The following is a 13,679-nucleotide window of genomic DNA, read 5'->3' as shown; positions in this document are numbered from 1 at the left end:
GGAAGACACTGTGCCGGCGATCGCACGCCCGGCACGCCTCTTTATGTGGACGGACGCGCGGTGCCGGAAGTGGGTGGGGTCAGCGCAGAGCGCTTCCGGCGGCTAGCGGCAATTGAGGTGCAGGTGAGCGGCGGGTTCCCGTCCGCGTCCCGCCGACGGGCGACTGGACGCCCTCGCCCCGCCGCGGCTGCCCGGTGCCGCCTTGCCCGAGCTCAAAATGAACTATATGCCCGGCACCGCCAGCCTCATCGAGGACATCGACAGTGAGTACCGGGGGGGACACGCCTGCTGTGGGACCCTTTCTGGAGTGGGGGTCCCCTGGGCCCCGGCGGGGTGCTCTGTCTTCACAGCCTCGGAGCCCACCCCTACCCTGCCTCCCTCTGTCCCTGGAGTGGTGATCTCCCCACCCCACCCCCAAGCTGTGGAACCCTTCCGAGGGGTGCAGCATCCGACGTGCCCACTGTGAAGTGGTCCAGGCGACTTCCCTCGTGTGCCCTGGCTTTCACTGTAGTTATTTCCAGGTTATATTTGACGGTGGGTGGAGGAGAGTGCTTCTGGGAGGACCCCCCCCACCCCCCAAAAAAAATCTTAAGACAACAGCAGTTGAATTTAATTAGCAGTCAACACGGGCCCTCTGTAATGAAACCATTTGCAATCTCGTTTGTCTTATGAGGGTCATTAGCACTTTCAGATTAAAGCTGTAGAGACAGGTGTCGGAGGTAATAACCGACTTGACAAGAAAGGTTAACTCACTTCCAACTTACCTCCGTCTCTTGGACAGTTTGGCTTTTACTGAAAATAGGTCAGTCGTGTACAAACCACGAGGAGACAGTTTTGTCTTCTAAGGATTATTTTTATTTTTTCGTCTATGCATGTCCTGCCTGCGTGTACGTGCACCGTGTGTGCGCCTGATAACCACGAAGTCAGATGTCCTTCCTCAAATCCTTTGGAACTGGAGCTAAGGACAGTTGTGAGCCGTAGTTTGGGTGCTGGGAACCAAACTCATCCTCTGAAAAAGCAACAAGTGCTCTTCTGAGCCATCTCTCTAGCCCCACTTTAAACTACCCACCACCCCCAAATTCTTTTCTTGGTATGATTCCTCAAACGTCGGTTTGTTTTTTTGTTTGTTTGTTTTTTCGAGACAGGATTTCTCAGTGTAACAACCCTGGCTATCCTGGACCTCCCTTTGTAGACCAGGCTGGCCTCCAACTCACAGAAATCCACCTGCCTCTGCCTCCCGAGTGCTGGGTTTAAAGGTGTGCACCACCACTGTCCGGCTTTTCAAACAGCATTTCTAAAGTAAAAAAAAAAAAAAAAAAAAAAAAAAAAACAGCATTAAATTAAAAAAGAAAAAGGGTGTGAGCATGTATGTCTGTGCACTGTGTGCTTGCCTGGTGCTGGGGAGACCAGAAGAAGACATAGCATCCCCTGGAACTAGAGTTACAGGCGGTTGTGAACCACTATGTGGGTGCTGGGAATCGAACCTGGGTCCTCTGGAAGAGCAGCTAGTGCTCTAAAGTGCTGAGCCATCGCTCCAACCCATTAGCAGCATTTTTAAATCATTTTAATCCTGTGACTTTCAAACGCAAAATGATTTATACAGCTTCAAACAAGTAAAAGTTTTAAAAAAATAATTTACTGTGAGCTTGCAAATTAGAGAGGATCTAAGGTTGCATTCTCAGTTATCAGTGATCTTTTTTTTTTTTTTTTTTTTTTTTTAAGGTTTGTTTATTATGTATACAATGTTCTGTCTGTGTGTTTGCCTGCAGGCCAGAAGAAGGCCTTAGATCTCACTATAGGTGGTTGTGAGCCACCATGTGGTTGCTGGGAATTGAACTCAGGACGTCTTGAATAACAGTCAATGCTCTTAACCGCTGAGCCATCTCTCCAGTCCCAAGTGATCTTTTTTTTTTTTTTTCTTTTAAGCCAAATTATTTTGCTGTCCAATGGAAAAGTGTAGACCCACCCAAATATATTGGACTTTAGCTCATATATCTGTATTTCTATATATTTATAGATATATTTCTGTGTGTAGATAAATATAGAAATATAAGTATATATTTATATATGTATAAATATATTTTTATATATTGTATATTACATATATTTATAAATATATAGATTTATATGTATTATAGCTATATACACACACACCCCACCTTATAAGCCTATCTGTAAAATGTAATGCAATATTCTTTTAGTGGAGCCATTATTTATATATAGATATATATGTATTATAGCTACACACACATCCCACCTTATAAGCCTATCTGTGAAGTGTAATGGAATATTCTTTTTTTTTTTTTTTTTTTTTTTTTTTTTTTTTGGTTTTTCAAGACAGTTTCTCCGTGTAGCTTTGCGCCTTTCCTGGAACTCACTTGGTAGCCCAGGCTGGCCTCGAACTCAGAGATCCGCCTGGCTCTGCCTCCCGAGTGCTGGGATTAAAGGCGTGCGCCACCACCGCCCGGCGGAATATTCTTTTAGTGGAACCTTTTACGTTCACTTTTTCTTACATATCTGAATTACCTGAAGCCTCTAACAGCAAATCCTGCCATTTACTAAAATTGCTTATGTTCTCGAGCCTCCCATAATTCTCCTGGATCCCAGGCCTTCTCCATTACAGAAAAATGTCAAACCATTTATCTCCCCCTCACTCCCCTATGACAGCACACACACTGTTCTCTCCCAGTCCTGGGTTTGTTGTTTTGAGACTGGGTCTCTACATAGGACTGGAACTCACCTGCCTCTGCCTCTCGAGCGCTCTAGTTTAGGGTGTGCGCCACCATGCCTGGCTCAGCTATGTGTTTATCTGTCTGGCTCCACCTTTGCTGTCAGAAGCTTCGGATTTTGTTCATTTGATTTTTATTTGGTTTGATTTCCTCTTTGAGGCAGGCCCCTTCCGTCACACCATTCCTTCTGTCTCGGTCTCTAAAATTCTGGGATTACAGACATGGCCGCCATGCCTGGCTTGAAGCTCTAGTACTTTTAAGGATTTGTTTAGCAGAGTGGTGGTGGTTCACGCCTTTAATCCCAGCACTCTGGGAGGCAGAGCCAGGCGGATTTCTGTGAGTTCAAGAACAGCCTGGTCTATAGAGCAAGATCCAGGACAGGCACCAAAACTACATGGAGAAACCCTGTCTCAAAAAAACAAGACTTGTTGTAGATGTAAACATTTTGTTAAATAAGAAACACAGAGCCAGCAGGCGGTGGTGGCGCACGCCTTTAATCCCAGCACTGGGGAGGCAGAGTCAGGCAGATCTCTGTGAGTTCAAGGCCAGCCTGGTCTACAAAGTGAGTTCCAGGAAAGGTGCAAAGCTACACAGAAAAACCCTGTCTCGGAAAAAAAAAAATTCTACACAGAGCCAATGCAGAGATGAAAGCCCAAGAGGTCAGAGTAATAGCTAAGCGCTAAAACCCTTACCCTTCACTGCCGCTCCTGTCCTTCCCTCCGAAAGAGACCTCCTTCCTGTGTCTCTGTATTTTTATAGACTTCCTGTTCTGCCTTCTCAATGGTTGTAAACCCAACTACATGACCTCCATCTATCCAGACCTCCAGTTCTATGGTTGGTATTGAGATTAAAGGCGTGTGTCTCCATGCTGACTGTATCCTCGAACTCACAGAGATCCCCGCCTGTCTCTGCCTCCCAAGTGCTGGGATTAAAGGCGTGTGCCATCACCGACCAGCTTCTGCTATGGCTTGCTATTAGTTCTGACCCCCAAGGCAACTTTATTTATTAACATACAAATAAAATCACATTTCAGTACAAATAAAATATCACCATGACTTGTCTTTGTCCTACAATAAATATAAATTCATAAGATTGATGACTTTCAGACCTCAGAATAGTTTAGACCCGTGGTGGTTCTCAATCAACCTTCTAAGGCTTCAACCCTTTAATACGATTCCTCATGTTGTGATGACCCCCCCCAACCATAAAATTATTTGTGTTACTACTTCTAACTGCAGTTATGCTACGTTATAAGTTGTACTGTAAATATCTGATGTGTGACCCCCACAAAAAGGCCATTCACCTCACCCCTGGTTTAGAGAAGTGGCTCAGTGATTAAGTGCACACTTCTCTTTGGGGGGGCCAGAGTAATTGCTCGTGCCCACATCCATCAGCAGTTCATTGAGCGCTGCCCGGGACTCCAGTGCCAAGAGTCTGATGCCGCCTTCTGGGCTCTGCAAGCATGCACACGGACACATCCGTTTTGTTTAAAGCTCTTAACTAAATTCCTGCTCTAGGGCACCATCAAGCCTTACCTGTCTGAGGCATTTTAGATTTCTTTTGGAGGCTTGCCTCTTGGCTGTACACTAGCCACTCTGAAGCATTGTTTTCCCTTCAGATTTCCTTAATTGAAAGCAAAATGTGAAGCAGGGCGGTGGTGGTGCACACCTTTAATCACAGCCCTCGGGAGGCAGAGGAGGTGCGTCTCCAGGCCAGCCTGGGCTGCAGAGTGAGATCCAGGGCTACACAGAGAAACCCTGTATTAAAAAAAATCAAAAAAAGGGGCGGGGGGGGGGGGGGGGGATGGATGGATGTGATGAAGACTAGTTGAAATAATTCTAGGAGTTAGGTCATAGAAACCTAGCAGATGACGAAGGTAAATAAACGTCTGTAATTCCAGCACGTAGATGAAGGCAGGTCATCCTTAGCTGTATAGTAAACTGGAGCCCAACTAGGTTGTGTAAAATCCACTCAGAAAAAGAAAAACTGTCTAGACTAAGTTTCTCTGTTTGAGATGGAGAAATTATATGACACTAAGAGGGTTAAATGTGACCTCAGCCTGGAGCCAGCTGCCCTTCCTGGCTGCCCAGTGTCCTTCTCTAACTGCAGACTATTCTGAGTCTTTCCAGTACTGACATCATCTAAATCCTGGGCTGCCATAGTTTTCCACACACGTTTTACAATGAACTCCACCTTAAATACATTAGAAGAGGGTCTGGTACAGCTTAAAACAGCTACGAACTGGATGTTTATTGTTACCATGTACGCTCACTGAAACGGACAGCTTTTATTTAAAGATCTTTTCTCTTTCCCCAGAAAAGCACTTGGTCCTACTTCGAGATGGAAGGACACTTATAGGTTTTTTAAGAAGCATTGATCAGTTTGGTATGTATTGTTATGATCTTACTTTTTAATCCCATTGAATTTTTTTGGCGTTATTTCATATTCAGATTTACTTATTTCTAACTTTTCCCCATGTGTCAGCAAAATGGAACTGTTTGGGGTGAGTAAATTGTTTTCAAATTATGGTTAGGTGTTTCAAAAGCTTGTATATTTACAAGTGTGTATTCTAAAACTGATTCTCACTAGTGTTTTTATTTTCCCCATTAGAGGGAGCCAAATGATAGAAATAAAGTTAGTCTTCAAATCATTTCCTGGAGGCCATCCCTCCCTGTCAATAGAGTAGAAGCCATTTCCTGAAACTTTTCTTGAGGGAGGGGGAACAATAAACTGAATAATTTCCATATAGGAATATACCAGATTTAGGGGTCAGTCTTCATTTTGCGCTCTGCATTTCCTGAAGTAAGATTTATGTTTCCCTTTGGTATAAGAAGCTTCTTAGTTCATACTGAACGTTTGTAGGTTATCTGCTAGGTCGCTGGGTTTGAGTGTAAGGATAAACACAACGGAAACCCCAGAATTGACAAGGTATGAACAGCCAGCCATACGCCTATTGTCTCAGATACTTGTTAGGCTGAGGCAAAAGGATCCCGTTGGAAACAGATCAAGAACCATCTCACACCAAAACAATACAAACATCAATTTCTGTTTTACTTCAAGTAAGACGAGTAGTACTAATTGAAAGAAGAAAATAATTCCTAGAGGTTAGTGTTCTAAATCTTTTTTTTTTTTTAAGGTTTATTTATTTACTATGCATACAGAAGAGGGCGCCAGATCTCATTACAGATGGTTATGAGCCACCATGTGGTTGCTGGGAATTGAACTCAGGACCTCTGGAAGAGCAGTCGGTGCTCTTAACCTCTGAGCCATTTCTCCAGCCCTAGTGTTCTAAATCTTAAGTTAAATTCATCAAAGTGCTTTGAAGGGATAAATAATGAATGTTGAGATCATGAGATATGATTATCTGACAAGGTGAAAAAAGTTTTTTGTTTTTTGTTTTTTTCCCCGAGACAGGGTTTCTCTGTAGCTTTGGAGCCTGTCCTGGACTAGCTCTGTAGACCAGGCTAGTCTGGAACTCACAGAGATCCACCTGCTTCTGCCTCTCGAGTGCTGGGATTACAGGCATGCGCTACCACTGCCCGGCTAAGTATTTTTTTTTTTTTTTTAAAGAATTTAATTATTGCTGGGCGGGGGTGGCACACGCCTGTAATCCTAGCACTTGGGAGGCAGAGCCAGGCGGATCTATGTGAGTTCAAGGCCAGCCTGGTCTACAGAGCGAGATCCAGGAAAGGCGCAAAGCTGCACAGAAAAACTGTCTCAAAAAACAAAAAAAAAAGAGTTTATTTATTATGTAGTGTTCTACCTGCATGTATGCCTACATGCCACAAGAGGGCACCAGATCTCATTGTAGATGGTTGGGAGCCACCATGTGGTGGCTGGGAATTGAACTCAAGACGTCTGGAAGAGTAGCCAGTTCTCTTAACCTCTGAGCCATCGCTCCAGTCCTGAAAAGATTCTTGCTGTGTCATAGTCCATAAAAATTACATTGGGTTGCATGAATTATAAGAACTGAACAAAAATTAAACCTCAGTGAAGCCAGGCGGTGGTGGCGCACGCCTTTGATCCCAGCACTTGGGAGGCAGAGGCAGGCAGATCTCTGTGAGTTCATGGTCAGCCTGGTCTATAGAGTGAGATCCAGGAAAGGAGCAAAGCTACACGGAGAAATGCTGTCTCAAAAAACTAAAAAAAAGAAAAAAGAAAAAAAAAACCTCAGTGAAGTTACATCCACATATTCTCACAACATACATATATTCACACAGCAAAGAAAAACTCCAAAAGAACAGAGCTTTAATCTTGGCAGTTGTCTAGGTTCAAGTTTCCAGATTTCCGTTTGTTTATATTTTATAGGAACCATGCTGATACTAGCAGTTAAATAATACCAAAGTAACTTATTCCTACCATCATTCATTCATTAGCCCAACGTAATGGGAAATACTCTTTCCTTATTTGAGTGCCTCCTAAAACTGAACATGTGCTGGCTCCTGCCTGCAATCGCAGCATGTATAAGGGGATGAGGCAGGAGAATCATCACAAATTCTGGGGCAGCCTGGATTACATGGTGATTTCCAGGCCAGGTGAGGCTGGAGTGAGACCCCACCCACCCACCCTCCACACACACAAAAACCCAACCCCCAAAACCAAATTCTCCTCACGGTTTGTTATAACCAGTGAAATTAAAATGTAACTGAATAATTGAATCTCTCTCTTCTCTGTGTGCTTGTAGCTAACTTAGTCCTGCATCAGACTGTGGAGCGCATTCACGTGGGCAGAAAGTACGGTGATATTCCTCGAGGGATTTTTGTGGTCAGAGGAGAAAATGTGGTCCTGCTAGGAGAAATAGTAAGTGAAAACTGCTAAGCTGCTGCTATGGATCTGGACATTGATGCGAGCTGCCTTCTCCCCGACTGCAGCAATCTTCTCACAAGAACCCACTGGTCAGGGAAGCTGTAGTTACCAGAGCAACACTGCCAAGGGTAGTTAACCTCATTCCATCGCGTGTTTGCATTTTAAAGATTTGCTCTCACTAGCAAAAGAGCGTTGGCTTTATCTGATAGCAAACACTATTGCCGGTGCTCACTTCGGTAGCCCATATACTAAGATTGGGATAATACAAAGATTAGCGTGGCCTCTGTGCAAGCATGGCACACAGATCTGTTAAGTGTTCCATGTTTGTTCATCTGGAAAGAAAGAAACAATATTGCTGGGTATGGTGACTCCTGTCTAGAATCCCAGCAGTTGGGAAGCTGTGGTAGGTGGATCTCTTCTAGTTTGAAGCTGTGTGTGTGTGTGTGTGTGTGTGTGTGTGTGTTTTCCAGGCCAGCCAGGGCTCAAATGTAATACCCTCTTCAAAAGAATAAAGCAAGAACAAATATATTGATCCTTATGTGGTTTTTAAATAATCTCGGATAGCAAAAAGTTACAGAACTTGTTGTATGTCCTGATTTATAAAGGTATAATTTAGAGCTGGGAGTATTTCACAATGGTAAAATCTTGCCTAGCACTGAAAACAAGATTTACTTGTTGGAATATTTTAATCATTTAAGTAGTTGGTGAGGAGCTGGAGAGATGGCTCAGTGATTAAGAGCACGTGCTGTTCTCACTGAGGGCCTGAGTTTGGTTCCTAGCTCACAACCGTCTGTAACTCAAGCTCCAATGGATCGCAGGACACCTGTGTTCATATGCACATACCATAGATACATAATTTTAAAAATAATGAAATCAAATGGTTGGTTGCACTTCATGTTTCGTGGCATAAAGTTAATCAGCAGCATTTGAGGAAAGTGTTGTGTATATTTTTAGATAGGAAAACAGTAGGTGTAGGAAAAGCCACTGTGAGGTTTCAGAGTGGAACTCGGGACTAGGGAGGAAGAGGAAGGACCTGAGTATTTGTGCCAGAAAGAGCAGCCAGTGAGATGTTAAATTAGATCTGAAGTATTACTGCTTGCTCTGTATATGTGTGTGTGTGCACATCAGAAGATGATTGTGTATGTGTGTGTGTGTGTATAGACATATATGTTTGAAGTATTCAGATTTTCTTTTAAGTACTTATTTAAGCCTGAAATCCTGTTGTGTTTCTAGGAAAGTCAAAGTCCCTGTGACACTGGTTGACATTCAGTGTGGGGCGGGGGCTGGGCTCGGCAGTGCTGTGCTTGGGTAGTGTATAACACCCCGAAAGAAGATGGGGGAAAGAAGGGAGAGAGGAAGACATTAAGGACTGGAAACAACCAGTTTGCCAGAAACATCCTGCATTCGATGTGTTCTCACTTGGTTTCTAGAGTCTCTCAGTGGTCAGCAATGTCTTAATTTAGTGTTCAGAAGGCGTTTGAGTAGAGCAGTTTAGTGTGGAGTTATTTTTCTTTTAACACTCTTTCAAGAAAATGAGAAAATTCAGTTGGCGATAGTTTGATGGAGAGGCCGTCCTGTGGGAAAGAGCTTAACCCAGCTGTGAGTGAGTCTGAGGTCAGCATGAGACCGTCCCGACATCCTAGGCTGGGAAGATGGCTCCTAGGGGCAGTGTTTGCCGCACAAGCGTGAGGGCGCCTACGAAAAGCTGTCACTCTAGCACTGGCAGGGGGCTCAAGCCAGCCAGTCTAGCTGAAACCAAGAGTTCCAGGTTCCATGAGAGACTGTCTCAAAAAATCAGGGAGTGATCAAGCACCCTACGTGAGCCTCTGGCCTTCACATGTACATAAACATGCGCCTGCTTCCCAAGCACTGCTGTGAAATGTATTAATACCTCATCATTTTAAAATATTTTTCTGTGGTGGGGCTGGAAAGACGGCTCGGCAGTTAAGAGCACTGGCTGCTCTTGCAGAGAACTGGGTTCAGTTCCCAGCACCCACATGGAGGCTCGCAACCACTTGTCACTTAACTTCCAAGGACTCTGACGCCTTCTGTGGGCACTAGGCATGCACACAATACATATACATACGTAGGTGTAAAGCATTCATAACATTTTCTAGCCTCTTTTAAAAAATGATTGTGTATGGCCTTTATTCCCAGCTCTTGGGAGGCAGAGCCAGGCGGATCTCTGTGAGTTCAGGGACAGCCTGGTCTACAGAGCGAGATCCAGGTCAGGCACCAAAACTACACAGAGAAACCCTGTCTCGAAAAACCAAAAAAAACCAAAACAAAACAAAAAAACAGATTATGTAAGTCAGCAGTCAGTCTGAAGAAATTACATATTAAAGCCCAGGAGAACTCATAACCAGCATATCTTTAGAGAAGCATTGTTGAAGACATCTCTAATGGTACCCCATGGTGGCACATGCGTGTGATATCAGAAGTGTGGAGACTGAGGCAGAAGATTTCAAGTTTATGGCCAGTCTGCACAAGACCTTATTCCAAAAAGAAAACAAAGTGCCTGGATTCTGTGGATGATGAAGGATCCCAGTCCTAAGAACGTTTTCTTTAAAAGGTGATCCCATTGTGGTCATCATTAGTAGTTCCGCGGGTGAAATACCGTGAAAAGCCCAGGAAAGCAGAGCTACGCCATTGTCTTTTCTTCACTCCAGGGTTACGAGGGAAGGGGTTAGGTGATCATGTGTAGTTTTTAGCAGATAACCTTTGACCCGGGTAACTTATGCAACTTGTGTGGCTTCTTCTAACCTCCTGCTGAGAGTCCTTCCTCTGATACCACAACAGCTGAGCTCTGAGACCTTGGAGGCATGTGTCAGTTATTATCCAGACTGAAACATCTGCAGATTTTTTTTCTGGTCGGTGTCTTTCCAAACCACCTCATCAAAAGTCATGAAAGGGACTGGAAGGACGGCTATCAATAACTGAGTGCTTACTGCTTCCCTAGCTCTTCGGGAGAACCTGAGTTCAGTTCCCAGCACCCATAGACGGTAGCTCATACCTGACTAACTCCAGCTCCAGAAGATATGACACCCTTGTCTGGTCTCTGCCCACACCCCTGGCTAGGCATAAATTTAAAAAAAAAAGTCACAGAGGGTAAGCAGCTCATCTGTAATCCCAGCATTCACTAGAGGAGATCAATGAGTAGAGGCCAGCCTGGGCGTTATATAGTGAGTTCTAGTGAGTTCTAGGACAGACATTTTTTGCTGTATAACAAAGATCCTGACTGGGAGGAGTTGTGGGGAGGGGGCAGAAGTATATTGCTGCTTTATCTATGTAGGCTTTCCCTGTTACAGATAATACCTGTACATTTTAAAAATGATAAATCTGTGTTTAGTGAGGCTCGTTTCTAGTTCTGCATTACAAGATTGGTTATTAAATGTTTATGACAAATCATAAGTATATTATGCTGTGTTAAATGAAAATAAAGTTGACAGTCACTATTTGCGTTATGGGTTTGTTCTTGTTTTAAGTCCTGTATACACCTGGTCTGAGGACGTAGCTAAGCCTTAGAGGGCTTGCTAGCATGCACAGGGCGCTGGTTGATCCCCGGCACCATGGAACAAAATGGCTCCAAGGCCCGTGAGATGGCTCAGTGGTTTAAGGCACTGTGCAAGCCTGACAATCTGAGTTCAGTTCCCAGAAGCCAGTGAGTGTGGGAGGGGAGGCCGACTCTACAGCTGTCCTTAGGCCGTCACACATGCACTGAGACCCACACGCAGTTTAAAGACGCAGTTCCAAACAATAAACAGACTCAGTGCCTCTGGTCACAAATAGATGGACGGGCCTACACCTGAAAATAACATTCAACAAGTATTGGTGTTCCATTCTAGAATCATGAATAATTTTTAAAGTTTCAGATTGTCTGCTAATATACATTCCTACAGTGTGTATGTATTTTTGAAGTAAGGAAAGTGAAGTAATATTTTTATTAAAATTTATCTGGGCATGGTGGTTCACGCCTTTAATCCCAGCCACTCAGGAGACATGGGCAGGTTGATCTCTGAGTTCAAGGTCAGCCTGATATACAGAGAGTTCCAGGACAGCCAGGGCTACACAGAGAAACCCTGTCTCAAAAAACCAAGAGACAGAGAGACAGAGAGAGACAGAGAGAAATGTAAAATACAAGACTTATCTGTAGCTATTGTGGCCGGAATACTTTCTTTGGAGCCTGTATAGTTGAGATACCTTTCTGTAAACAGCCTTAGAGATGTGTGAGTGCAGGTGCACACTTACAAGTGTACATGGAGGGCTCAGAGGATAACTTTGGGTATCAGTGCTCATCTTGCACCTTGTTTGAGACAGGGTCTCTCTCCACTGTGTGCCCCAGTTGAACTGGCCCTCCTCAGTTTCCAGAGATGCTCCTGTCTGTCTTCCCATTTCGCAGCAGGAGCACTGGGATCATAGGTGTGCTGCTGTGTCCAGCTTCATGTGGGCTGTAGGGAGTCCAACTCGGGTCTCCCCGAGTGCACAGCAAGCACTTTGTCCTCTGAGTTACCTGCTAAGCTCAGGTTTTGTGTTGGAGAAAAGCTGTTCTTTCCCTTGTAGTAGAAAGTTACCCCTGACTAACATGGGTCTTCACCGGAACCTCTGCTGTGCCCGCTGATCCCCACCCCTGTGTGCACATTCTAAGTGGTATATGTTGTGTACTGTCACTGCCTGTCTCTGCAGGAGAAGGGTATCTCAGCCTTATCACAGCTAGGAAAAGCAGCCCAAGCGCCATCCTGGGATCTGTGGGTGAGATTTTCTGTTCTGGACTTCATGGGAAGTTGTTCAAACCTGCCTGTTTTGCAGGACTTGGAAAAGGAGAGCGACACGCCCCTCCAGCAGGTGTCCATCGAAGAGATTCTAGAGGAACAGCGGGTAGAACAGCAGACCAGACTGGAGGCAGAGAAGCTGAAGGTTCAGGCCCTTAAAGACCGGGGCCTCTCCATCCCTCGAGCAGACACTCTGGATGAGTACTGAGGCCTTTGCTCTAGAGAGCGAGGGCTGTCACCTGGTCACCTCACACATTGACCAAAGACTGTCTAGTGAAAGGTGGCCTTATTCTTTCACATACGTCCCCGTGAAGATATCATGCGATTTTGTTTTTAACAAAATCATTGTATGTTTTGTTTTGCTTTTCTGTTTCAAACAGTCTTGTTATATAGCTCTGGCTAACCTGAATCTCACTATGTAGACCAGGCTGGCCTCTAACTTGTGGGACTACAGGTGTGTTCCACCATGCCCAGCTTTATTGTTTAAGGACACGGTGACATGACCACAAGTCACTGTGGAGCCAAGAATCAAGTCTTTATATTGCTTTCCTTATCTCAGAGTTTACATTTCTTTTTAAAAGATATTTCTTCATTTACTTGTAAATAAAGAATGAATCCCATATTGTCATATTATTTCACAAAATGGAGTTACCTCTGGTGAAAAGAGGAAATTCACTGCTGCAGAAGGTGTGACGTTCATAGGCTCGGATCCCCTGCCGGCACAATCCCACGTAGCTGTCTGCTCGTCAAGACATACCTATCTTGGTTTCCCGTCCCCATTTTCATGTTTGTAAATCTGATCAAGTTTCAGGATTGAGAAGGGAGTTTTCAAGGAACTAGTTACAACAGAAGCCTCTTGTTTAAGAAACTTGAACCCTGCTTTACCCACAGCTATTCCAAACTTTCTCAGAAGAAAGAATGTCTTCATAATGTGCTCCGTTCTCAGTCTTCTGTTACTCTAGCTAGGTTTCCAAGTCCTCTACACTTAAGTTTCGATCACCTTTGGCTTAGGTCATCACACACACACACACACACACACACACACACACACACACACACACACATCCACAAATGGTATTTTGTAACTGCTGATTCATAGTGACCCCACTGCGTTGACTTGATTTCTGGAGAGTCATGGTTGCGCAGTGAGTGTAACAGATGACATTTTAAAAGCAGTGTGCTTTAGTAGGCAACAGGCAGGAATGAAGCAACAGCATGGAAATTGGCTTATAAGCACATTGAAATGATTCTCAGTAATGTAATTATCCCACATAATTCCCTTGTGTAATCTTTTGGGTAGTGGTGTGGACTGTTTCATACTGTGATAGGAAATATGCTTAGTTTATGTTTCCAAGTGTTTAAAAAAAAAAAAAAA

The 13,679-nt window shown here is 44.2% G+C and overlaps 1 protein-coding gene and 1 non-coding gene across 2 annotated transcripts; both read left to right on the top strand.

Annotated features, from left to right (window-relative positions):
• Positions 1–70: 70 nt before the first annotated feature.
• Positions 71–12,924, top strand: Lsm1 (LSM1 homolog, mRNA degradation associated). Its single transcript, XM_006982940.4, has 4 exons — positions 71–263; positions 5,046–5,114; positions 7,414–7,529; positions 12,342–12,924. The coding sequence occupies exons 1-4, from the start codon at positions 218–220 to the stop codon at positions 12,510–12,512; spliced, it is 402 nt and encodes a 133-aa protein (XP_006983002.1). The 5' UTR covers positions 71–217; the 3' UTR covers positions 12,513–12,924.
• LOC121823613 (U6 spliceosomal RNA) lies at positions 7,760–7,863 on the top strand. Its single transcript, XR_006065125.1, has one exon. It is a non-coding gene; the product is annotated as a U6 spliceosomal RNA (small nuclear RNA).
• Positions 12,925–13,679: the final 755 nt, after the last annotated feature.

The sequence above is a fragment of the Peromyscus maniculatus genome, chromosome 17, assembly GCF_049852395.1.
Source record: "Peromyscus maniculatus bairdii isolate BWxNUB_F1_BW_parent chromosome 17, HU_Pman_BW_mat_3.1, whole genome shotgun sequence".
NCBI lineage: Eukaryota > Metazoa > Chordata > Mammalia > Rodentia > Cricetidae > Peromyscus > Peromyscus maniculatus.
The sequence above is the reverse complement of the archived record's forward strand: the minus strand, read 5'-3'. Positions and strand labels throughout refer to the sequence as shown.

Coding starts and splice junctions, on each gene's coding strand:
- Lsm1 (XM_006982940.4), top strand. CDS start 218: ATGAACTATATGCCCGGCACCGCCAGCCTCATCGAGGACATCGACA. Junction 264..5,045: donor CCTCATCGAGGACATCGACA/GTGAGTACCGGG, acceptor CTCTTTCCCCAG/AAAAGCACTTGGTCCTACTT. Junction 5,115..7,413: donor AAGAAGCATTGATCAGTTTG/GTATGTATTGTT, acceptor GTGTGCTTGTAG/CTAACTTAGTCCTGCATCAG.